This window comes from Ovis aries, chromosome 1 (genome assembly GCF_016772045.2).
Source record: "Ovis aries strain OAR_USU_Benz2616 breed Rambouillet chromosome 1, ARS-UI_Ramb_v3.0, whole genome shotgun sequence".
Lineage (NCBI taxonomy): Eukaryota > Metazoa > Chordata > Mammalia > Artiodactyla > Bovidae > Ovis > Ovis aries.
Genome location: NC_056054.1, coordinates 27,838,435 through 27,862,605, shown reverse-complemented (window position 1 = coordinate 27,862,605; position 24,171 = coordinate 27,838,435). Strand labels below are relative to the sequence as shown.

The 24,171-nt window shown below is 56.4% G+C and overlaps 1 protein-coding gene across 22 annotated transcripts in view; it reads left to right on the top strand.

Moving 5' to 3' along the window:
• Window positions 1-378: 378 nt before the first annotated feature.
• LRP8 (LDL receptor related protein 8) overlaps window positions 379-24,171 on the top strand; it is an 81,550-nt gene continuing 57,757 nt past the window's right edge. For all 22 annotated transcript variants that reach the window (XM_060409450.1, XM_060409451.1, XM_027970419.3 and 19 more), the window contains exons 1-2: window positions 379-636; window positions 1,421-1,540. In XM_060409450.1, the coding sequence (XP_060265433.1) occupies window positions 531-636; window positions 1,421-1,540 (226 nt within the window). In that variant the 5' untranslated portion in view covers window positions 379-530. The remainder of the gene's footprint in view (window positions 637-1,420; window positions 1,541-24,171) is intronic.

The window sequence follows — 24,171 nt, the reverse complement described above, 5'->3', positions numbered from 1 at the left end:
AGGGAACATTGTCCCCCCTCCCGCCCAGGTTCACTCCTTGGCATTCCTCAGCCTCCTATCGTCCTGTCACCTCCTCCAGGCAGCCTGTGCTGCTTCCCTTAGGCCATCTGCTACCTCTGCGGGTAGAGGTCTTGCCTGGCTCATCCCAGCGTCTGCAACGGCCAGCACGAGGGAGACCCTGAGTAGGGTCACTGAGAATGTACCAACCGAGAAGCAGACCAAGAGCTGGAGGGAGGAGGGAGAGGAGGCGTCAGAGGGAGGAGCGTGGGGCGGAGACGGCAGCGGGAGGGGGCGCGCGCGCCGGCGGCAGCAGCCCAGGCCCGGGGCCGCGCGCCCAGCCTGAGCCCGCCCCGCCGCCGAGCGTCACGAAACCTGCTTGAAATGCAGCCGAGGAGCCGGGGCGGGCGGCAGCGGCGGCGGCGGCGGCGGGGGCAGCGGCAGCCCCGGCGCCGCGGCAAGGACTCGGTGGGCTGAGGCGAGGCGGCGGCACAGGGTGCGCGGGGCGCGGCGGCCGGAGCCCGGGGCCCGCCATGGGCCGCCCCGAGCGGGGCGCGCTCCGGCCGCTGGCGCTGCTGCTGCTGCTGCAGCTCCAGCATCTCGCGGCGGCGGCAGCGGATCCACTGAGCGGCGGCCAAGGTGCGTGAGGCCGATGCCCGGCCCGGCTTTGAGCCGCTGGAGCGGCCGACAAAGCACTGCCCGGCGGCCGACCGGCGGGTTGCGCCGGGGTCCCTGAGCCCGGGCCAGACAGGGGGGCGCCTGTGCGGGATCTACTCCTGCGGACCCAGGTCTCCGTTAATTCGCCCTCGACCCCCACCCTCGCGGCTCTCTTGTGTAGTGGGCTCTGTCCCCCGGCACCCGTTCTTGGGGGATGGGCGCCGTGGGGGCCAGGAACTTTGCTGGGTTGGTCACTGATGGTTTCGCGAGGGCTGTGTGATTCTCGCCGTTGGGGTTAATTTGACACGCGCGCTTCGCGGCGGCGATGAGCAGAGCCAGGAGACTACCCCGGCTGACAATGCGTTTCCGGCGACCCCTGCGTGTTGCAGAGAAAGAGGGGCTGCGTGCGAGGGGGATGTGCCCGCAGCGCCTAGTGCGCGTGTCGCGGCGTGTTCGGGGGGCTCCCTGTGGGCTGTCTGTGTGGATCTCTCATTATGGGCCTTGTGGGCGGGTGAGTGTTCTGAATGGGGAGTGTATCAAAATGGTGTGACACCGACTGTGTGTGCCTGGCCTCGTCGTGCCACAGAGCAGCCCGTCATCCCTGGAACTCTTATCATCCTGCCCTCCTTCCTGGTCGAGGGTGCCAGAGGCCTCCAAGGCTTTGGCTTCAGCGTCGCCCCCTATCCTGCACTCAGTAGACCCCTCCCCGCGGCCGGGACCGCTATGCTCTGGGGATCCGGTTCACGCCTCCTCTCCCCCCGCGCAGGGTCGGTCAAGGAGTGCGAAGAGAACCAGTTCCGGTGCCGGAACGAGCGCTGCATCCCCTCCGTGTGGAGGTGCGACGAGGACGACGACTGCTCCGATAACAGTGACGAGGACGACTGCCGTGAGTGGTTGGCCGGGGAAGGAGGGAACGGTGGGGGGACGCTTTGCTCAGCGCCCACGTGGCTGCAGCCTCCGCGGGGCCACCTGTTTGGGCTTTTACTGCCGGAGGCTGCCGCCAGGAGTCCGCCCGGGAGCCGCTTCCTTCTGGGCACTTAGGAACCCGGCCGGTTCCCGGCGGCCCGCGGGTCCCGCTGGGGCCGGAGCGGAACCCGGCACTGCGGGGCCGGGGAGGATGGTGCGCCACGCCCAGATTGCTGGGAAGGATCTGTAGGCGGCGAAGCGACAGCCCCTACGCGCGCCTACCTTTCTGCGATCGGGCCCTCCGGAACTCTAGCCTCGGCACCACAGAACGCGCTCGTGTTTCAAAGTTCCACGCAACTCTGGGCCTAGCGTTGCTTCTTTTCCTGCCGCGTTGTGTGAATGAATGGGCTCCCCGGGGCCCCTGATTGGCTGTGGGAGGACCACCCCATAGGTCTCTGTGGTCTGAGCGGGCCAATCGTGGAGCGAACGGGTGTGCAGTTTTCTGGCGCTCCGGGCGGTGGGGCCCTGCCCTGGCCACACCCCCGCTCATCCCCTGGGTAGTAGGTGCAGGGCGGGCGCTGGCGCCCGCTGCTTTTCTGCCTAGTCACGGTGAAAACCTTTCTTGTGCCACCCTGGTTGGCCGACTGCGGTCTCCTGCCAGCCAGGCCCAGGAGTGAGTCATGGCAGAGCAGGAAGAAGCGGACCAGAAGGAAGAGTTTGTTTCCTGGAAGGGGCGTGAGGACCCCAAGGCCGTGCGTGAACCGCGGGCTACATGAGGTGGCGCACCGCCTCTGCTGACTATGGTGTTCGCCGGCACCCGGGCGCAGCAGCTTTGGAAGTTCTTTCTTGAAATGCGCGCGGTTTCTGATGTCTGCGGAACCTGAAGCGAGTTAGCAAGCAGTTGTCACTGTGGAAGGAATGTAGTTCCAGGAACAGAAAAACGACTCTATAAACACAGACACAGGTAGTCATTCATCCATTGTTACTGAGCGCCTGCCGTCTGCCAGGCACTGGGGCACTTTGGAGAGCAGACCCACCCCCCAACCCCCTACAACCCCCCCCCTCACCCCCTACAATCCTCCCCGACCTCCCACAACCCCCCACCCCCACCCTGCCCAGGCCAGGGAGCACGGCTTCTGCGGGATGAGGGCAACTGGCCCACAGCTCCACACAGTGGCAAGGGGTAGGGGGACCACCTGGGCTGGCATTGTCTGTTGAGTTCTAGTTTTTGTTTTTGTTTTGATTTTCCTTGGTTTGCCAGCCAGTCAGCCTCCAGGTTCACTCTCAGACCATCACTGACTCAACTCGATGAACATGAGTTTGAGCAAGCTCCTGGAGTTGGTAATGGACAGGGAAGCCTGGTGTGCTGCAGCCCTTGGGACTGCAAAGAGGTGAACACAACTGAGCGACCAAACTGAACTGAACTGATCCCAGATTTGGCTGTGTGACATGGGTACATCTTTCCCTCCCGTCTTTCCTCTCCTGACCACTTGGGCTAATGATTCCTGCCCTGTTTTTGAGGACCAGTTCTAGAAATGTCATTTAAAGGGATGCGACTAACATGTGCTGTTAGCTGTGTGTCCACCACTGTGGGAAGTCTACCACTGTGTCAAGTCCACCACTGTGTCTTATATAAATTCCTTTAATCTTCAGAACAGTCCTATTTTACAGACCCAAAAAAAAAAAAAAAAAAACCCACACAAAAAAAGAGGCACTGGAGAGAGATTAAGTTACTTACCCCACAGCTATTGAGCTGTTAAGTAGGAGCTTAAATTTAAGCATCTGACTCCAGAGTTCTTAGCCTAATTATGATCCTGACCATTTCCCAGTTCTGTTGAAATTCTGAAAATGCCTAGGTGAGGGTAAAATGACAGCGAATCTCCTCGCTGGGAGTTGTTCTTCTGTGGTTCCTTTTAGGAGGAGTGCTGAGGATGGGGTGGGGAAATAGACACTACATTTCTGGGCTGGTTTTACTTTATCTCCCTGAGTCTGCATAGCAACAGTTTTGTGAGGATGGCTGTGAAGAGCAAAAGTGTTCCTTGTCATTCTCACTTGTTGGTAAGAATTCTGGCTCCGACAAGTTGAGTGATTTGCCCAAGGCCACACAGCTGAGAGTGACAGGACTTGGCCAGGGTGCCCGCCTGCCTGCTAGCTCAGGGGCATTGTCTGTGGTGGTGGTGGGAGTGTGGTGAGGAAGGACCCAGGAGGGGGATCCCAGTGCTTCTCATGTCCATGCAAGGCTCTGGGCAAGATGAGAGGGAAGTAGCTGGTGGCGGGGTGAGGGCCAATCTGATGGGCTCCTGCTTTCATTCTGAGATGGCTGGGGTGGGGTCAGAGGTTAGTGAACAAAAGGGTTAGTGAACAAAAGGGTTCACTAAGGGTTTTGTTGTTGTTGTTGTTGTTCACTAAGGGTAGTGAACAAAAACAACTGACATTGAGGGCTTGGCTGTTAGTATCGAGTATTGATCCTACGCACTGGACTTTGCTAGACTTGTTTCATCATCTGCCAAATGAGGGTAGCCATTCCTTTACTACAGATTGTACACATAGAGAGTCTTCACATGGGGCTGGTGAAGAGAAGGGAATGGATGTGAGTTCACACCACCAAGGTCTTTAGAAAGGGACTCCTAGGGTCACAGTGAGAAGTAGTGAAGAAAGGGCTGCAAGCTTCAGTGGCTCTATGGGGCCAGGTGTTGGAAACCGGTATTTTGCCACCTCTTCCTTCCCCATTTGGGAAGCTCCCTCCATTCTGGGCCACCTGCCCAAACTGCTCTGCTTGGAACTATCCTCCCTGCCGTATATTTAATCATTCTGCCCCTTCCGCCCTGTGAGAGGGCCTCAGCCACTCCCCCTCTGTACCTCTTAGCTTGTAAACTGGGGATTGCAATTTGTAAGTGAAGTCTGTGTGCAGCAAAATGAGTTCAAGCTCCCAAAGGGGCTAGAATGCGGACCATGAATTCCGTGAGATGATGGAGGTTGGGGGGAGGGAGCTTGTCTTTGGAGGAAGCCAAGGAGGGCTTTCTGGAGGAAGAGACAGCTGAGCCAGGCCTTGAAAGATGGTAATTAATGGCATTCCCTCAGGACTTGATGCCTTCCTGGTGGCTCAGGTGGTAAAGAATCTGCCTGCAATGCAGGAGACCTGGATTCAATCCCTGGGTCGGGAAGATACCCTGGAGAAGAGAATGCTAACCCACTCCTGTATTCTTGCCTGGAGAATCCCATGGACAGAGGAGCCTGGCAGGCTACAGTCCATAGAGCCGCAGAGTCAGACACGACTGAGTGACTAACACTTTCACTTTCATTAGGACTTAGCGATTAGAAATAAATGATACGGGCCCCACATTATAGAGGAAGAACTGGAGTTCAGAGAGGTGACATGATGCCCCCAAAGTCACACAGCTCCTCATGGTTGGAGCTGGAACTGGACCTTCTAAGTGCTGAAACTTAACCCACAATGGATGGGACTTGGCTTTTTGAATAGAGCTGGCAGGATGGGAAAGGGAAAGGCTCATGGGGCGTCAGTTCTCAACTCAAAGGGCCTTCAAAGTGGAGGAAGGGGCTGGAAGCTCAGGGGCGGCCCAGCCAAGGGAAGGGGTGGGGTTCCTGGCTGCACCTGGGCCACATAGACCAGCCGGCGTATTGGCCTCAGTTTCCTGTTGCTCCTTAGTGTCTGGGGCAGAGACAGGGTTTCTGGTCTCCAGCCAGCCCTTTGCTCCCAGAGCAGCAACAGCAAGAACAGTGCACATTTACTGAGCCCTTGCTGTGGACCAGGAGCTGTGCTGGGATTCTACAAAACGGGGTGACTCTATGAAGTCCCTGCGCACATCCTCGTTTTACAAAGGCACAGAGGGGTTAAGGAACACTCTCAAGGGGGTATGATTTTTCGGTAAAACTGAAGCTGCTGGGTTTGAATGCAGGCACCCGACTATGGAATGTGTGCCACGTCAAGCACTAGCTGGTAACTTCAGGCAAGTCCTCCCAGGCCTCTGTTTCCTCATTTTGAGGGGACATCAGCCTCTCCCTCACATCCCCCTCCAGCTTCTCTGTGTGGATGGGCTGTGTAGACAGGTGGCCCGGTTGTATGTTCAGTTTTCTCTCCCTATTCAGGCTCTTTTAGGCTGCCCTGTTCTCCTAGCCTTCATCACCCCTCCACTTCAAGTTTAACAAGCAGTGGCTGCAGTGAGGTCTCCCCTGGCCAAGAGCTCATTGGCTGGGCGAGGCCTGGCTGCAGGAGCGCTGAGGCCTGCTGGGCAGTGGCCTCGTAAATAATTAAAGCTTGGCCACCACTTCCAGCTGGGGCTCCACATTGCATTTGGTATTCGGTGTGCCACCTGACCTAAGCCATTCTAACACCCCTGACCCCAGGCCCAGCTTCGTGTCCTTTTTTGGATGGAGTCATCTGCCAGACAGTGCTGCTCTCTCTGAACCTCGGTTTCCTCATCTGAGCTGCCGGTTCCACCATTCAGAGTCCTCCTGAAGCTCCCATGTCCCCACAGCATAAGTTCAGCTGAGACGCCTCTGCATCTGGGTCTCTGTGATCAGCTCCTAATGGCCGCTGCCCTCCAAACCCTTCCTGCTCTTCCTGTGAACGAACCCGTGACCCCAGACTTCTGTCACGTTCTAGCTTTCCTGCTGCTTCTCACGGCGAGGCCTTTGCACACATCTGTGTGGGACGCTTTCTGCTGCCTCATCTGGCAGCCTCCTCCTCCTCCTTGTCATCCTCGAATTGTTAGTGCAGGTTTCACCTCCTTCAGAAAGCCTCCCCTGCTACCGTCTCTCTCCTGGGCTGAGATACGTGAGTCAAGAGCGGGGAGTTAGAGACTTGGTGTTGGAATAACTCAATGTGGCCCTCAATTAGACACTCTTGGTTTTCTATCCCCACTGTGACCTCTGGCTGAATGGCCTTGGAGGTGGGATTAGTCTCCCTCTCCCAGAGGTGCTGTGAGGATTCAGTGAGATAATGTGCCTGATAAGCAATAGGTGTCCAGTGAATGGCAATGGTCTGTCTGCTCTGGAGGAGTTCACTGAAGACTCTACGTATCTGTCTGCCAAGATGTCCCTACTTCTCCTGCTCCTATTTGCTTAGCCAGAGGTCTGAAGGCTCCCACATCTGAGACTTGCCCCAGCCGCAGGGTTGCTGAGCCCCAGTGGAGGTAGCCCCAAGGCCATTCAGCCCTGAGCTGAACCTGGAAATAGAGAAAGTCACCCAGGGAGGGCCTGAGAGAAGAAGTGAACCAAACCAGCCTGGTTGGTCTCAGTGGAGTGTCTGGGGCCCTGGGAGGGGCAGAGGAAGCCTTCCCTGAGGCAAGATGATTGTCCCAAGGCTGGTTTATGAGCTCTCTGTGCCTGGAAAGCGGAGGAAGCCCTGTGGCCCCCAGCAGACCCCAAGCTTCTCCCTTCCCCAGGGCCAGGATGGTGCCTCCATGGCTTGGTCCCAGCAGGCCTCGGGAGCGTTTGCTGAAGACTCTCCCATGGGCCTTCCTGCGGGCTCTCCTGGGACCAAGTTCCCCTCCGGAAACCCCCTGGGCTCACTCAGGCCTGCTGAGGGTTCTGAGTGCAGTAGGCCTCTCAGTCCTCTCAGCTGTCTGCACGAAACTGACTTGACAGCTTTCCCTCCTTGGGGAAATAGCAGCAGCAGGTGAGGCCAGAGAGATGCTCCCAGGGAGAGGGTGAAGAGAGGGAGGAAGCAGAGGGCTGATGGAGCAGGAGAGGACCGATTTGTTTGTGCTGCCCTTCAGGGCTGTAAGCAAATGGAAGTAAGTGTTCTGGCCCAGGTCAGACCCCTAGGCCAGTGCCACCCCCAGGAAGCCAGCCCTGGGCTGAGGGGAGGGTGTGGGGCCCTGCTGTGGGGGCCGTGCAGCCAAGTCTCAGGGCCCTGGATCTAAGCAGCACTGATAACACCTGCCCACATGCCCCGATAGCCCAGTCTTTGAAGGTCTGGTGGAGATGCCACTTCCCCCAGGTGGCCCTCCCTGACCTCTTGTCCTCTTGCTCCCTGGTCCCTGAGCTCCCATAATCTGTCCCTGTTCTTCCTTTGGTCCCAGATCCTTCTTCTCCAAGTTGTCCTGCCAACCTTGTGCTGAGCAAGGAATATGCCAAAATAGCTCGCTCGAGGGAATTACTAACAATCAATACAGGCTATTTACCCCGTGCTTAGTATCATGTTGGAAGTCTGCATTCAGTAGCTTTGCTACTCACAACCCTTTGAGGGCTGTTTTATTATTGCCTTTTCAAAGATGATGAAACCGTGGCTCAAAGAGAAGTGACTTGGCCAGTGTCATGATGTTTGAGTGCTAGAGCTGGGACTTGACCCAGGCCTGTCCACTCTGGAGCCTGGACTTTTCCTCAGACCCTTCCTTTCCAAGCTCTGATTACCCTGTAGAGGTCAGAGGGCCTGGGGCTCAGAGGGTGTGGAAGAAGTGGGTGAGGGCTTGCAGGGTCCAGTGATGCCTCCTTGGACTACAGATTTCTGTCTGGGAGGGACCCTCTTCTCTGGAGACAGCACAGAGCCCCAACGTAAGGTCCTCTCCTCACATAGCCCCCCATGAATGTGAACCTCCATAGTTTCCAAGGGTATTCCTTGGCCATTGCCTGGGGATGGTGGTTACTGTTCTCGTTATACAGATAGGGAAACTAGGGCCCCAGCGATATGTCACTGATGCAGGTAACCTCAAAGAGTGTCATTTCCAATTCACCGTCTTTCCTCCAGAAAAGGCCAAGAACCCAAGCCATCCAAAATGTTGACTTTGGCTCTCTGTGCTGTGCTGTGCTTAGTTGCTCAGTCGTGTCTGACTCTGCGACCCCAAGGACTGTAGCCCGCCAGGCTCCTCTGTCCACGGGGATTCTCCAGGCAAGAATACTGGAGTGGGTGGCCATTCCCTCCTCCAGGGGATCTTCCCAACCCAGGGATTGAACCCAAATCTCCTGCATTGCAGGCAGATTCTTTACCATCTGAGCCACCAGGGAAGCCCAAGAATACTGGGATGAGTAGCCTATCTCTTCTCCAGGGGATCTCCCTGACCCAGGAATTGAACCAGGGTTTCCTGCACTGCAGACAGATTCTTTACCAGCTGAGCTACCAGGAAAGCTCTTGGTTCTCTGGCTCCCACGCAATTCGTCGACTGTGGGTCTTCCTAAATACTTTCCTTCTGCTTGGATTGTCCTGCCCTGTCTCCTACTAATCCTTCAAAACCTAGCTCATTACCTCTGCCACGAAGCCTTCCCTGTCTTCCTGGTGTGATCTAACCTCTCCTATATTTGGATGCCATGGCTTTGCAGACCCTTGTCATAGCCCATTGTAGGATCTTGTGGTTGCTGGGGAGTATCTGAGGTGGGGGACCACAGGGCCTGGCCCAGAGCCGAGGTGTTTGAGGAGTGGTATGTGAATGAATGAATGGACTGAGGAAATGCCCCCCACCTTTGAGAGTGGGAAGCTAGTATCAGTCAGGTGAGGGGGACCCAGGGGCCTCTGAGAAGCCCCTGAGGGGTCCTTGAGGCCGGAAAAGGGAGCTGGTTGTCCTTTAGGGACCATAGTCAGGTCCTCTCTTGTGAGCTGGGTCACCTGAGGCCAAGGCTCTGAGGAGCCAAGTCACTTGCCCTGGGTGGGTTGGTCGGTCAGCGACAGGCTGGGCCATGCCTGTCTAGCTACAGTGTGACGCAGGTAAGGGAGGAGATACATGTTCACACATCCCAGTCACAGCTGCAGTGGGAGTGATGTGGGGGTGTGCTGTGGCCCCTCTTCCTTTCTGGGTACCCCAGGCATCTGTCTTTGCCAACCCCTGCCAGTGGGCGTATGGACTTCCTCCTGAGCAGCTCTGGCCCCTTGGTGCCCCTGGGCATGAGCTGAGCCCGAAGCAGCAGTTTCCATCACCAGTCGTGTGGCCCTGGCTCCTCCGTGTATGTCATAGGCCCCAGGAATAGCCCCTTGGCTGGAGTGGCTCAGGAGGGGCCCCAACTGTGACCTCACCCATCCCCCTGCACCAGGTCGGACCTCTCTGTCCCTGGCAGGTGCCCACAAGCCAAGTGCTTTGGGGGTGCAGAGCCCAGCTTATTATCAATACCCTCTAGTGACTGGAAGAGTCACCCGGAGAAGCAGGGCCATGGGGCTCCTAGGTCCACACAATTCCCATGATCCCTCTCAGCCTCCACACACCCGCCCCTTGGATATGGCAGCCCAAAGCCTCCCTGAGGTCTGCCAGTCTGGGAGTCCACGGGAATGGTCATGTGGCCACCACCCTCCTCTGGTCACTGGCTCTGAGTTCCACAAGGGACTTTACACCAGCCACTCCGCAGATGATTCAGTTTCTGGCCCTCTCAGCCTGTTAGAACCACAATATGGCTTTTTCCAGTTTGTGCCTCACAGCTGCTCTGTGGGGAAGGTGGTGCAGAAGTTCATTATCATCCCCATTTTCTTGAGGAAACTGAGGCTCAGGGAGGGTGCGGGGCTTGCCTGGGGCTACACAGCCTGTTACTGGTGGTGCTCAAGCCAAAACTCACTTCAGTTAATTTCATTTATTTTTTCCAATGGAAGAAAGTTTTTCTGATTATATAAAGATAGTTTCATACTTGTTTAAAAAAAGTGAAAACACCCAGACAATTCAGAAAAGTGCAAAGAGGAAGGCAGGAGTTTCCCATGTGGTTATACCACTGTGGGAGCTGCCTGTCCTCCCAGAGATGTTCTTGTATTCTCTGCATGCGAGTTCATGTGCTGGGTTTGTTTTTTTTTTTTTTTTTTTTAGCAAAATGAGCATGTGTTATGCCAGTTGTTTTCTCCCTACAACATGTGCATCTTTCTGTGTCCGGCACAGTAGATGCCGATCATCGTTTTAAAGGGCTAGATAGCATTCCGCTGCATGAATCTTCCCTGATTTAACGATATAGTCTCCTATGGATACACTTGTATTTAGTTGGTTCTATCTTTTTTTCCTGTCTACACAGTGCTGGGGTAAATATCAGGATTACACCTTTGTGCCCTTTTCTGGTTCTTCTCCTAAGAAGAAGAAAGCCCTGGGAAAGACAGGGCTGAGCGTGTGTTTTCCTCCTCACCTTGCCGCTCTCCCTCAAGGAGACAGTTTCCTATCTCACGACACCCCGACTCGCTGCGGCCCCTCCCAGCCAGGCGGGCAGTCCACAGGACCTCCCTTTCCCGTGAGCACAGGGCCACCTCACCCCAGTCCCAGGGGGCAGACAAAGCAGCCAGATCCAGGCCACACAAAGCAAAGTGAGGAGAAAGACCAACTGTATTCTGGCCCCAACGAGAACACCCCCACCAGAGAACACAAGAGGGAACACAACCAGTCTTCATTTTTCTCAGGATGTTTGTAGAATCTATCTCCTCCACAGCATTATGAAAGTGATTCTGCCCCTGCCCCTAACTTGCTGTGTGACCCTGGGTGAGGGGCTCTCCCTCTCTGAACTTCATCTCCCCTTCACCCATTGGTCCATACTCCGCCTACACTGTAACCAGCACTCTGAGCAGTTTTCTTCTCCCTGGAGCTGGGCTCAGGGCCAGTCCTGGCCTGGGGGAAGGGGACTTGTGGCCCTCAAGCTCCTTGATGCCTGGTGAGGGTTGGTGGGAGTGTAGCTGGCTTTGTGGGTGGATTCCAGGCAGGTTGATGGAGGGTAGCTGGACTATTTAGGGTCCATTTCCAGAACTTAGCCCTAGGGCTCAGGTTCCTTGGGCTGCTTTCCCTTCTGCCTTCTTCCTGTGCCTGTGATTGGATTGGATGCTGTGGAGTGATGGAGAAAAATGGAGTCAGACCACTAGTCCTGTGACCCACTAGCCAGGGTTCCTGGTATGGGTCTTATGCTCTGAGCTTTAGATCTCTGGTCTCTGAAATGGGGATGATGAGCCTACCTCTCAGAGGTACGCAGGCTGATATAAAGTGTTCTGCCCAGACCTGGCCCTGAAATGAGCACCCCACTTCCCCTCCCAAGCCCATGATCCCCGCACAGGGAACAGCTAAGTAGAAGGGACCATCAGCAGCTTTCCTCCTCCTCCTCCTCCACCAAGGACAGGACAAGAGGGCAACTGCTGAAATAGCAGCAGGAGAGATGTAGGTCAACTGGCCAGTTGGGAGGACTTGGCTGCCTGGGAGAACAGCAGCTTCTTGGGCTGGGAGGGACTGTAAGAATCATCTCATCCACTGCCATCTGCACTGGAGGCCTCATAGTGGCTGCTTCCTGGGTGGCCTGGGGGAGTTGGTTAAGCAGAGAGAAACAAGGAGAGCTGGTTAACCAGCTGCGCCTGGCATAGTTGTCTAGGAGGGGGCCTTGGTTCCCCAGTGGGTCCGTTTAACATCAGAGAGTTGGAAGCTGATGAGAGGCAAGAAGGGCCCATCGGCCCAGGTTAAGCTGCAGGACTGAATAGCTGGAGGCCCAGGGTGGGCTATCCTGGTGGCGCGAATCCAGGGATATTCAGGCCAGCGCTCCTCCCGCCGCCTGCCCTCTCTGCTTCCTAGACTCTGAGCTGCCATCTGCTGCCCCCGTCACCCTCAGCCTCCTCTCCGCCATGTGTCCCAGTACATGGGCATGTGAACAGGGTGTGCATCTCAGAGAGGGGGTGTGCACCAGGAGGGAGGTGACCGTCCTGGACACACGGAGGCGGCAGGGACACGGTGACGCCCTTCCTTCCACACCGGCCAAGGCCGCCCAGCCAAGCCGAAGCCAAAGCCCCCCGCTGGGCTGTTTGTGGCGGGGAATTATCTGTAGCTGGCGAGGTGCCAGCAGTCTCTGTTCCCAGCCTGCCCCCTGCCATGGCAGCCTCTCTCCACCTCCAAGTCTCAGCCTGCAGCCCACTGTCTGCACCCACCCACCCCCCACCTAGAGGGCTGAGCTTGATAGAAACGTCGTGGCCCGGACTCCAGGCCCACCTCAGCTCCACCCCTGCTCCTACCTCACCAACTGGCCATCGGCAGGTTCCTGACCCTGTTGGGTCTCTACTCACTAGGAGTGGGGCATCTCCCACCCCCTCTCAGTTCTAATTCTCTGGGATTCTCTTTTTCCCCTGAGAACCAGGGAGTTCACAGGACCTCTGCTATGGGCAGGCCCCAGGTGTGGGGGTCCAAGGAGCTGCCCCTGTTCTCTGTGGCTCAGGAGGCCCAGAGTAAAGGGTGTGAAATCCAACCCTTCACAACCCCAACCCAGGGGATGTGGCCTAAACCAAACATGCAAAGCTGGAACCAACTGTTTATTAGCAGAACATGCCTCCACTTGGGAGTTTGTGCCTGTTTATTTTTTCGCTGAGTCTGACCAGGCCGATTCTTTAATACCTGCAGCCCCAGGCTTTCTATCTGCTGCACACGTGATGCTCTCATGCCTCCACGCTCTCCTTCCCCTACCTGAACAACTGCCTGCTTCTCAGAGGTGATTGACAGGGGCTCGTATGGCCTGCCAGTGTCAGCTGGACTTCAGTTTCCGCTGCAGTCTTTCCGTGTCCTAGCTGCAGGCCTGGGACAAGTCCCTCAAACCGGAAGCTCAGACTCCTGCACTGTGTGAAAAAGTGCAAGTGTTAGTCGCTCAGTCATGTCTGACTCTTTGCAACCCTGTGGACTATAGCCCACCAGGCTCCTCTGTCCATGGAATTCTCCAGGCAAGAATACTGGAGAGGGTGGACATTCCCTTCTCCAGGGGATCTTCCTGACCCAGGGATCGAACCTAGGTCTCTTGCATTGAAGGCAGATTCTTTACCATGTAAACCGCCGGGGAGGCCCATGCACATGGACAATGAGCAATTCCTGGTTTTGGTATAGTAGCTGAAGCTCACTGGGTCCCGCAGAACCAGTCAGCTCTTCCTGCACTGGGCGCAGGTCCACACCAGGGCCCAGAGGTTGGTGGCTATGTGGTTCTGCACCGAGTTTTCCCCCCGGGAGCAGAGGCCTGAGCCCTTGTCACTTTTCTCCTGTTGAGAGCCAGTCCCCCCAGGCTCTCAGTGCCACCACACCGGGAGCCAGGGGGCCTCCCCTTGTCACCGACTTATTGAGGGACCTGAGTGAGTCTCTGACCTGTCCTGAGCCTGAGTTTTCCCACCTGTGAGGATTGCATCAGGAGCTTAAGTCACTTTGGGCAGCTTTTGAAATTCGTATACCCTGACCCTCGTCCAGGTCTAATACCAAACCTTTGCTTGCTCTGTGGCCAGGTGGGAGCCATAGACATAAAGACCCCCCAGGTCCCCTTCCTCTTGACTGCTCCTGCATCACCTCATCCTTGAGTAACCCCACTGCGGCACAGAGAATAGCAGGGCCTCTACCCAGGCTGCCTGGGAGCAAGTCCATGCTTCCCCACTTCCTAGCGGTGGGCCCTAGGCAAGTTACTTCACTTGTCTCTAAAATGGAGCCAACACCTAACCCTCTAAGTGGCTGGATGAGTATGTAAGTTTATTTAAGAAAAGCCCTGAGAGCAGTAAGCCTGCACATGATTTGCTCGGCTTCTTTTGACCTCTTCCTCTGAACCTCTGTCTCCCACCTGTCCTTTAGGTGTCCCCTCCCATGCAGGGATGCTCACTGCTGGGTGGAATAGGAAGGGCAGGGGAGCCCCCGCCCAGAAGTCTCCTTTATCCCTGCTTCTTCCTGGTGGCCCCAGGCCATAACTTACTGTCCTAATTTAATTAGGAAGAGTCCTTCCAGGGACCTCATTAGGAAATGAGCCCAGAGCCTTGGGGACCTCGAGGAGGGATGGGGTGTAGGAGGAGTTTGTATTGTGTCTGACCCTGTCCAGCCCTTGACCCTGTGCCCCACATGTGCCCAGTCCCTTAGACCTGTGACATGGAGCCTGGGCAGCCAGGACCTCCACCCTGTGCCCCCTGCCCAGCTTTGGCCTCATCTCCCTGGATGAGCACGAGGAAGACTGACTGAGAAGGTTTCTCTTGTTCTGTTCCACCTGCCCTTGATGTCCCCAGACTGGCACAGAGCAAGTCTTGGTGACTCTGTGTTGAGTGAATGAGTTGAGTGAGCTGTGGCTCTTGGGAGAAGCATCTTCATTTGGCCAAAGCAGGCTTCCACACTCATCCCAATGTGGGAATTTCCTCCAGCAACTCCAGGGGCTGGATGTGGGGGTGGGGGAGGTGTCTGCTTGAATACCTTCAGGGACAGGGAGCTAACTTAGCAACTGAGAGCTTTTTCTGTCCCTGGACAGTTCTTCCTGTTAGAGAATCTGTCTTCCTTTCAACCTCAAATCTGCCTCCTGTGACACTCTGCCCTGTCCTGGTCCCGCCTCTGTTTCTGGGGCCTCTGTGCACAGACTGTGCCCCTTACCTTCATCTCAAGCCTGCTTAGTATTCCTTCTTGGCCTGTGACAGCTGACATGCTATGTAACCTCGAGTAAGGCCTGTTCCCTCTCAGGCCACTGTTTCTTGGGGCCTGGTAGGCTACACACTCTCAGGTTCTATAAACACTGGCTGCCTTCTGTAACTGTGACCTACCTCCCTATGAAGTGGGGGCTGAAGACAGATGTGCTGTGTCCAGAGGTAATGATGACATCTCTACAGACAGCTTGTCTCCTGGTCAGCAAGGCGACAGTGCCTGGATCCTGCAAGAACCTGTGGTTGGGTGCTGGAGGCTGGTGCTTGGACCTTTTCTGCCCGAGACCAGTGCACAGTGCAGACACCGCCGTGTCTTGGTTAGGAATCTGGGAGTCGTTGTAGCCCCTTTCTCCCTTACCACTAATAGCTTCCATGGCCTGGTCCTTATCCCACTCATGGCCCAGGCCCTTACTCCATCCCACTGCGGCCTCCTGGACCAGGGCAGCAGCCCCAACCTCGCCTTTGTTCCCTCCCTCCTGTCCTCTGCTCATACACTCAAAGCACTGTTGTGCCCGCGCTCGGCGCGCTGCAGGGAGGTCCACCACTCACAGGACAGTCTGCTGGCTGGCCTTCAGGGTCCTTCAAGACCCAGCACGCACCTGGCATCTCTCCAGCCCCAGACCTCACCATCTTCTTGCCCCACAAAACCATCAGCTCTGTGCTCCAGCCCCACCCCCACCCCCCGATGTGAGTGATGTCGCAGAGGCATCTTCACACTCTCACGTGCCTGGAAGACCCTTCCTCTGCTTGTTCAGTCCCCCTTTGCCTCAATAGTCTCCACTTCCAGGGAGCCTTCACACCCTGGTTGGGTCAGGGCCTGCTCTGGACTCGCCTGTCCCTGTGTTTCCCTCCATCCTTGCCACCTTGTACCGAGATGGTCCGATTAAGAGTCTGTGGTTCAGACTCAGGCTTCAGGAGGCTGGGGCAGGGGACCTGGCCAGGGCCTGCCAAGGAGGGGGAGGGGAGGAGAGTGGGTGGGGATCTCTGGCAAGGGCCCAGGTCCCCTCTCGCAGGCCGTGTTTCTGCTCCTTGTGCTGCGTCCTCCTGAGCCACGTGTGAGCCCTAGAGAAGCACCTGGCATGGACTGGAGTCTTCAAGACTGAGCTCCAGCATTCACTGCAGGCCTGCTCTGGGCCAGGACCTAGGAAGGATCTGCAGATGGAAAAGCAAGCCTTGGTCACCTAACTCAGTATGTGGCCTTGGGCAGTTGGCTTCTCTGAACCTTAAGCTTCCTTGGAGGTGAACATGGTAGAGGACCCAAGTCTCCTTCCCCTGTTCCCTGGGCACATCTGAGCTGCAGTCGGGGTCACACATGGCCCCACAGGGTCCTAAGATGGCAGCTAGACCAGAACTTCCCTCCCTGCCCCCCATCCTGGGGCCTCTGGGGCCTCGGGCCAAGCTTTGCTGGGATCAAGGGGGACAGGGGTTTTGCTCTCTGTTGGTTGAAAAGGCCCGCCCCCGCGTTGGCCAGCACTTTGGCATTACCAAGAGCCTGCTCCCACGCGGGGTGACCAGCTTGTCCTCGTTTGCTTGGAACCGCCCCAGTTTTAAAACAAAAGCTCATGTCCAATGGGACACTTGGCCTGCCAGCCTGCACTCTGTCAACTCCCGCAACCACTCCCCCCGGCTCTGCAACAGGGCTTCTCCGTTACCTGTGGATTCTGCTGCTAGTTGGGCAGGGCTCACTCTAAATAAAGAAAAAAAGCTGATTTCTTCCCCACCTTTTGGCAGAATTCAAGGAGACATAGAGCTCCTTGGAAGGTCTAAAGGAGCCAGGGCTGAGCATCCTGGTTGGGGTGCTGGTGTGGACACAGCCAGGACACCTGGCCTTTGATCTGACCCTGCCTCTGACGCAGCTGAGTGACAGCTCTCTCTGAGACTTGGTTTCCCCCAGCCCTGCCCTTCTCACCTCATGTCAATAACATCAATAACATCACATCAGTAAGGTGAGGGTCGTTACCTCGACGGCCCTGCCTATGCGTTCCTGCTGCCCTTTATGTTCTTCTTGGCATTTTCCTCCTATCCCTTGAGAGGTGGGCTCAGCAGGATTTGCTATGCCAGTTGTTCAGATGGGGACACTGAGCCCACAAGCACACAGGATTTCAACTCCTTAATGACTGAGGAGAAGGTCAAGGATGGTGGCCGTGATGTGTGGTGGTTACCAGGAAGTGGGGGTCCCTGGCTGGCTGTTCTTCCCCTCCCCACTCCCACCTTGTCAGCGTCTTCATGCAAGGGAAAGGTAGACACAGGCGTGGGGAGAGAAAGGACGTGGGGTGGGGCTGGTCCTGGGGCAGCGGGGGCGGGGGCGGGTCCAAGCAGTGCTGCTACTTCCTCTGATGGTTCTCACAGTCTGTCTGCACCGGCTCCTGACAGATGGAGGGAAGGGGAAAGCTGGTGCCAAGAGGCTGTCACCGCAGGCGGGCAGAGCTGGGGGAGGGTGCTTTGTGGCCAGGGTTTGTATGGGGAGGGGGCAGCAGCTGGTGGTCTGGCTGCTGGGCCTCCTTGGAGCCCGCTCCCTGGGGAACCATGACTGGGGTGGGAGGGTGGGGGTGTGGGGGAGTCATGGATGCTGTGGGGCGGGAAAGTGGGCAAGGGGTGAACCGCGGGAAAGTGGGCAAGGGGTGAACCCACCCCCTGCCTGGGGCCAGCCATGCCCTTGTCCCTGTCCCAGCAGAGACAGCCACCCCTCTCTCCTGCATTCCCTGCTGCCAGCAGGACCTTCCCTCCAAGGATACTTCCTGTCCTTCCCTCACTGGGTATCAGGCTGGGTGGGGGCTCTGGGGACCAGCACTGAGCTGTGGTCAAGGTGGACAAGGGCAGGGAGAGTGTGGGCACCAGGAGGCCCTTGTGATGATGCGGGCCTTGAAGGGCTCAGAGCAGGTGGAGCCTGGCCTTATGTCTGCAGGGCCAAAGCACATTCATTAAGCCACCCTGAGTGGTCCCCAAGCCCCCTTCATGCCAAAGGGCCTCTTGCTTTTTCTCTAGCCTCTGACTCATCTACAGGACTGGGCAGACCTGGCCTGGGATCGGTTTGGCACCTTCAGTATCTCTTGCTTTCTTATTTCCCCGGTGGGGTTGGGTCTCTTTCTGTCTCTCCCAACTCCTGGTGCCCAGCACAGGGCCCAGCACCGAGAAGGAAGGCCCCAGTGAATGCTAGTTGAATAAATGAATGGGTCTCTTGCTTGCACAAACCTGCTGGAATGGAGGTCTCACTTCCTTATAAGGCAGTTCTATTTCCAAAAGCAGAGCTTTTTCTGATTCTGTCCTGAGAGGCACCCTGGGTCCCTGGCCTGTGATGGGAGCTGTACAGAGTCCCCTGGAGGCACTCTGGGTCCCTGGCCTGTCACAGGGGCTGTACAGAGCCCCCCAGCTGATCCTGCTGCCTGAGAGTGGCCCTGTAGAGACTGGAAAACCCCTGAACCCACCCCACTCCTTGGTGGTACCTGACTGGGCTGGCATCCACTAACCTCTGAGGGTCAGTAATCATAGCCATCATTTACTGAGCTGCTGCCACTTGACCGTCTTGTCAGCCCCATAAGATAGCACTGTTTTTATCCCTGATCATGCAGGGGAGAGATGAGGCATAGCTAAGGAGAGGCTTCCCCAAGGTCATGTGGCCAGTGCCTGAGTCAGGAGGTAGGGGGAGGGCTGCGGGAGGGGAAGGCTTCCTGGGGCAGGACTTGCTTGGCAGGGCGGGGGAGCCTTATTCCCTGGAGGTAGATCTGACCCCGCACCACATGCTGTCCCTTCCCTCCTTCCTACACGGTTCCCAGACACATCCATGACACTAAGACCCCAACTGGGTCGTCTCTCAGGTGAGCCCCAGGGACCTGGGGCCCAGAGTCCCTCCTGTCCCCCTTGAGGAGCCCCAGGCCCTTGACATGGCCTGTCCTGCTCGGTGATCTAAGAAGTGTGCAGGATGATGGCTGAGAGCCCGAGGTGTCTGGATGGGTAAGTGGGAGCTGGGCCTCCTTCTGCTGCTCCTTAGAGTTGGTCCTGGTTGGAGCTGTCCACCACATTAATATTAATAATGGCAGTCATTAACGGTAAATGACGGCGTGCCTGCCCCCACCAGAGCTGGTGGGCGCCCTGGGGAAAGCCGAGAGAAGCAGAAGAGGGGGCCAGTCCCGAGAGCAGCGTGTGCACCTCCTGTCGCCTTTTCTTCTCGCCATAGCCTGTCATGGCTGGACCCTTGGGGGGCAGCTTAATGAAGTCCTGGTGGTTGAGAACCAGGCACCTGTGTGGTGGGACACACTTCTCTGCCATCCGCAGAATGATTCCACCCCTGGCCCAGGCCCTGTACCCACCCCTCATGGCCCCCGCTGCCTGACTTCACCCCTTGCCTTGGCCCTTTAGATCCTTCCAGAGGCGCTCAATGAGCGTAGTGAGTGACTGTGGTCCCCTCACTGCCCCCCATGGCTATTCATGTGACCTTGGGCAGATCAGCTCCCCTCAGTGCCTTGGTTTCCTCATCCATACAATGGGCTTATGGTATTCTTCCTCAAAGAACTGTTAGGAGAATCGAATGAGGTGATGAGCCTAGTGCATTGTAGTCTCTCAGTAATGTTTCCTCTTCCGCGCATGATGTGGGAGGAGGAGATGCAGATGTCAGAGCCCCTCTGCTCTCCACGCGTGACCTCGAGAGTCCTCTGACAGCCCTGTGAGCGGGGGTGTGTCTTGTTGCTTTGCTGACGGGGATGGTGAGGCAGAGAGGTGGGGTGACTCAGCTTGGGAGTGGCAGATCCAAACCCTGGGCTCTCAGGCTCGGAGGCCCATGCAGGTGTCCCTGAGCCAGGCAAAGGGAACGAAGGGCTTAGCCTGAAAGCTCCTCTGGAACTGGTGATGCAGAGGCTCCTGGCTTCCTGTGCTGATCTGCAAACCTCCAGCCCCCAGATCCCAAATCCCTCTAATCCTGGGAAAGAGGCGGCCCTCGGTCACGTCCATCAGCAGCTCTAAGCAGCCTCCCCGGGCCTCTCACCTCCCACATGAGCCCAGAAGCGGCAGGCAAGGGCCTAGGCTGCGAGGATGGGGGATTTCCCGACTCGGTTGAGATCTGTCACAACATTAATGTTAATTAAGCCTCGTTAATTCAGCCCTCTGCTTACACAGAGCTCCTGACAGCAAATTACTCATAAGTGAGGCGGTAAATTTATTGCTGCGTTTTCCCAAACACTCAGCAGCAAAGAACGTGCCCCCGGGAAAGGTGGAGGAAAGGCCTGGAGGGTGAGTGCTGTGTGGTTCCTGCCAGCCTGAACCACCGGGGACCGTGGCCCAGAGAACAGGCAGGGTTCACCAGGGAACCTGGTGAGGATGCGCTCTGGTCCAGTCAGAGCTGCCTGGAGATGGAGTGAGCTCCCCCTCACTGGAGGCATGCAAGCGGGAAGGCAGGGAGCATCGCAAGTCCCTCTGGCCCATCATCTTTCCACCTCATCCCTTTCGCCTGGCAGACTGCACTGGCTCTGTGCCACGTTTCCACTGACGGTGCCCCGGAGTCACACAGTAGGGCTTGTAAAGGGCGAGTTTGGATCTAGACGTGAGCCCCAGAGCCCACCCTGGTGTCTGTAAACACCTTCCCACGCAGTGCAGTCTGAACAGGAGCCCAGTGCCCTGTGCAGGGACCAAGTGCAGGTAGGGCCAGACAACCTGCCAGGGATGCTGCGAGGGCTCTCTCCTGGTCCTGGGTTTAAGAGTGCTCTTGGAACCAGGGAAGAGGACTTTGAGCCCAGACCCCTTACTAGGCTAGGTATCATAGCCTTCCAGTGAGGATGCAGGCTCTCAGGCTCTCCTGGGGGCCGTGGAAGCCCCACCATCCTCCTCCCTAAGATCTCCTTCCTTGATTTCAGACTGGGACCATGCCTGGGACATTTGGAACAAACCCAGGCTCTGGGTACACAGAATTTTAAAAAATTAATTAGAGCATTAAATGGTAGCCCTCTGGGAGAATCCCACCATCTGGCTGTCACAGGAGAGGCAGGAAAATCTATGCATATTTGTCTGGAGTGTGTGAGCGTCATATGAAGCCACCTGTGCATGTGTGAGTGTGTGGCCTGTGTGCTGCGGTGTGTGCACAGGGAGGCACGCTTGTCTGTGTTCAGTGTGTGGTGCACATCCGAGTGTGCAAGCGGGCAGTGTGCATTTGTGTGCATATGTGCCTGTCTGCACGTGCATGTGCTGTGTGCCTGCACCCCTGGGTCTGCGTGTCTGCCTGAGCACGCGCCTGTGACCAGGCCTGGCTGTTAGGGCGGAGGGTCAAGCTGGGCTGTGTGCAGAGACGGCTCAGCCTCCCCACCCCTCTTTACAGAGTGCTGTTCACGGGGCAGGGGGGTGGGGTGGGGGCATGCACGGGTGGGACAGTGGTGGGCTTGACAAGTACACCGCTGGCCTGCAGAACTCTGGCTCTCTGGGGCTCAGGAGAGACCAGTGTGGGGCCATGGGTGGAGAATGGCAGGGTGTGCTGGTGGCTGGACTGACAATTCTAACAAAAACTTCCTGAGGGCCTACTAGTACAGAGCCAGGGGGTGGGAGTGTGGGAAAAAAAAAAGTCGAGAGGACTTTGCATCACTATGTCAGGCACTGATACATTATCTCACAACCAACCACCCTGCAAGTCAGGATTCAGCCTCACAGTTTTAGATAAGGAAAACTGAAGCTCCGAGAGGTCAAGTAACCTGCCTGAGGTCACAGAGCCAGTAAGGGGCCACGCCAGGATGTGAACACTGGTTCCCTAACTTGCTCCTTGTGGGAGGAGGGCCACAGAGGGCTGCAGACTGGCATCTTCCAAATCTCTGTACTGGGAGATGACGTCCACGTGAAGAAAAGGCTGAGGAGGGTGGAATTGTCGTGGGCGGTGGGCATGCCCACAGAGCAGGCTCTTTAAGAGGCAGCTTCCCTTTCATCCAAGCTGTGGTGGGACCTATCTGGTGGGGGACCATGCCGGCTCAGAACCCCTGAGTGACGGCCCCCTGTCTGAGGGCTCTGTGCAGTGGCAGGGGTCTCAGCCAGGATGGCGGTGGAACCAAGGTTCTGCTGGGCACCTGCCCATCCCCACCCTCAGCTCACCTCCCACAGCCACGACTGCCTCCTTCTGCCCAGGTCTGGTCGGGGGCCATCACGGAAGTCCTGCTGGGCCCCTGGCTGGAGGCACTGAGCTGCGGCCTGTGGCTGTTAACTCTGCCCATGCTGTCTGCCCCTCGGCCAGCTGCAGAGAGGTGGGCAGCCTTGGCCAGAGCCCAGGGTCCCAGCCCGGCAGGACCGGAACCTGAGATGTGGCACCTTTGAAGGTCTGGCTTCACAGCAGGACATGCCAGCACCTAGCTGGGTACTCAGCACCCAAGGGCCCCTGCTTGATTCTTTCAGCTTCCCGCAGCAGAGACTTGAGATTTTCCAGTTGGAACAAGGGTCATCAGACGCTTGACCCTACCAGGGTCCCTCCCAGGGTCCCTCCCAGAACACAGGACTTAGGGTGTACGCTGGGGCCTGAATGCACCCAACTCTCCCTCAAGTGGGCCGAGGACCCCCCTCTGCCCAGAAAACTTGCCAAGTGGTCCCGTGGCAACACGTGGGCCTGCCTTTTCTCCCTGACTCTGGTGTAGCCATCTCCCAGGAAACGGGGAATTTCCCCTCATTCCCATCATTAGGGTGCCAGGGCAAACAAATAGCCTAATCCAGATGAGCCCTGGGCCACAATCACATTCTCTTTGGGGGTTTTCTTTCTTATTTCCAGCAATTTTGAGGAGGCTGAGTAATTGGTATTCCACACAGGTTAATAGAACTGCTGCCTTTCCGTATTATGCCTTAATTTCCTTTATCGCATAGCAAGTTGGAATTAATCGCCCCTCTCCTTCCTTTTTCCCACTGAAACCCATTACCAGCCTGTCTGCTGGTTAGAGTCATTTTGTGGCAGCTCTTGGCTCCTTGCCATTTCCCTGGGAATCTTTCCGACCAGAGCCAAAGAACAAGGAGGGGTGAAAAATCCATTTGTACAAAGTGGAGATCTCCTGTTGAGAACTTATTTCCCTCCCTGTTCAAGAGGAAGGAACGTGTCCAGCCTCCAGCCGGCACAGCTGACTGAGTCCCCTGTCGCAGAGAGCATTCAAGAGGGCGGAATGGCCATATGTCAGTGGTGGGAACAGAGGATTCCTGCACTGCTCAGGGGAGGGGTTGGGGGAAGGGATAGGGCTTTGCCACTCCTGGTGCCTAAATTAGATGCTGTGATTGGAAGCTTCTAGGGTTCTGTTGTTTGTAAGTTTAAGATTTTTTCTGATCTCAAAGTTGGAAAGAATCTGTGAATCCATGGTCCTGACTAAGCTGCCTGGGCCTAAGTACTTTTAAATTGTGTGTTTTAAGATTCTAATAAGATACTCTCCTGGAACTGGAGATTGTGTTCCGTGATTCTAAGGCTATTTTATGATCCCATGAGCGTCTTAAGCTGCAATTCTGCTCTGTGACTGGGTCTCAGGAGGGAGTGTAAGCTTTGCTGAGGCTGCTTTGGAAGTATGAAAGGCCCAGGCCTTCTCTGGCCTGAGTTTGTACATTTATGAAATGCAAGGGTTGAGAACACGCCCTGCAGGTGTGTTCTGCCTGCAGCCCCTTGCCCCCTTCCGTGCCTTCTCCACATAGGCCATCAGCACTGGCCACCCCACAGCACCTCGGGGGACCCAGGAGCCTTTCCATCTGAGCCACATCCTTTGTCCACTTGCCTGTAGCCCTCTCCCATTCCAGCAGGAAGGCAACTCAGCTCTCCTCCAAAGTCCTAGCAGGAAAGCCGCTGGGAGTAATAAGAAGAAATTAACCATATTGTTGACAAGAGCTCCATCGCCCTTGTGGGCTATTGTTGATATTGTTGTTCAGTCACTAAGCCCTGTCTGACTCCTTGCGACCCCATGGACTGCTGCACGCCAGTCTTCCCTGTCCTTCATCATCTTCTGGAGCTTGCTCAAACTCATGTCCATTGTATCAGTGATGCCACCCAACCATCTCATCCTCTGTCATCCTCTTCTCCTCTTTCTTCCCTTCAGCGTCTTTTCCAATGAGTTGGCCCTTCACATCAGGTGGCCAAAGTATATACAATTCACTATATAATTTCAACATCTATCATCTCCTGTACATCTTGCCCCTGAAGGGTATAACTATTGATTGTTATCCCCATTTTGTAGGTGAGCAAACTGAGGCTCTGAGATGTTAACTCACCTGTAGTTCCAGGACCCTGAATCGCTTGCTGCCTGCACAGCTACCAGCCACATGCAGGATGGATTGAACGAGTCATGAGCAGCTCCAGGTGGTTAGTGTGATGAGGGAGCCTGGGGGCATCTCTC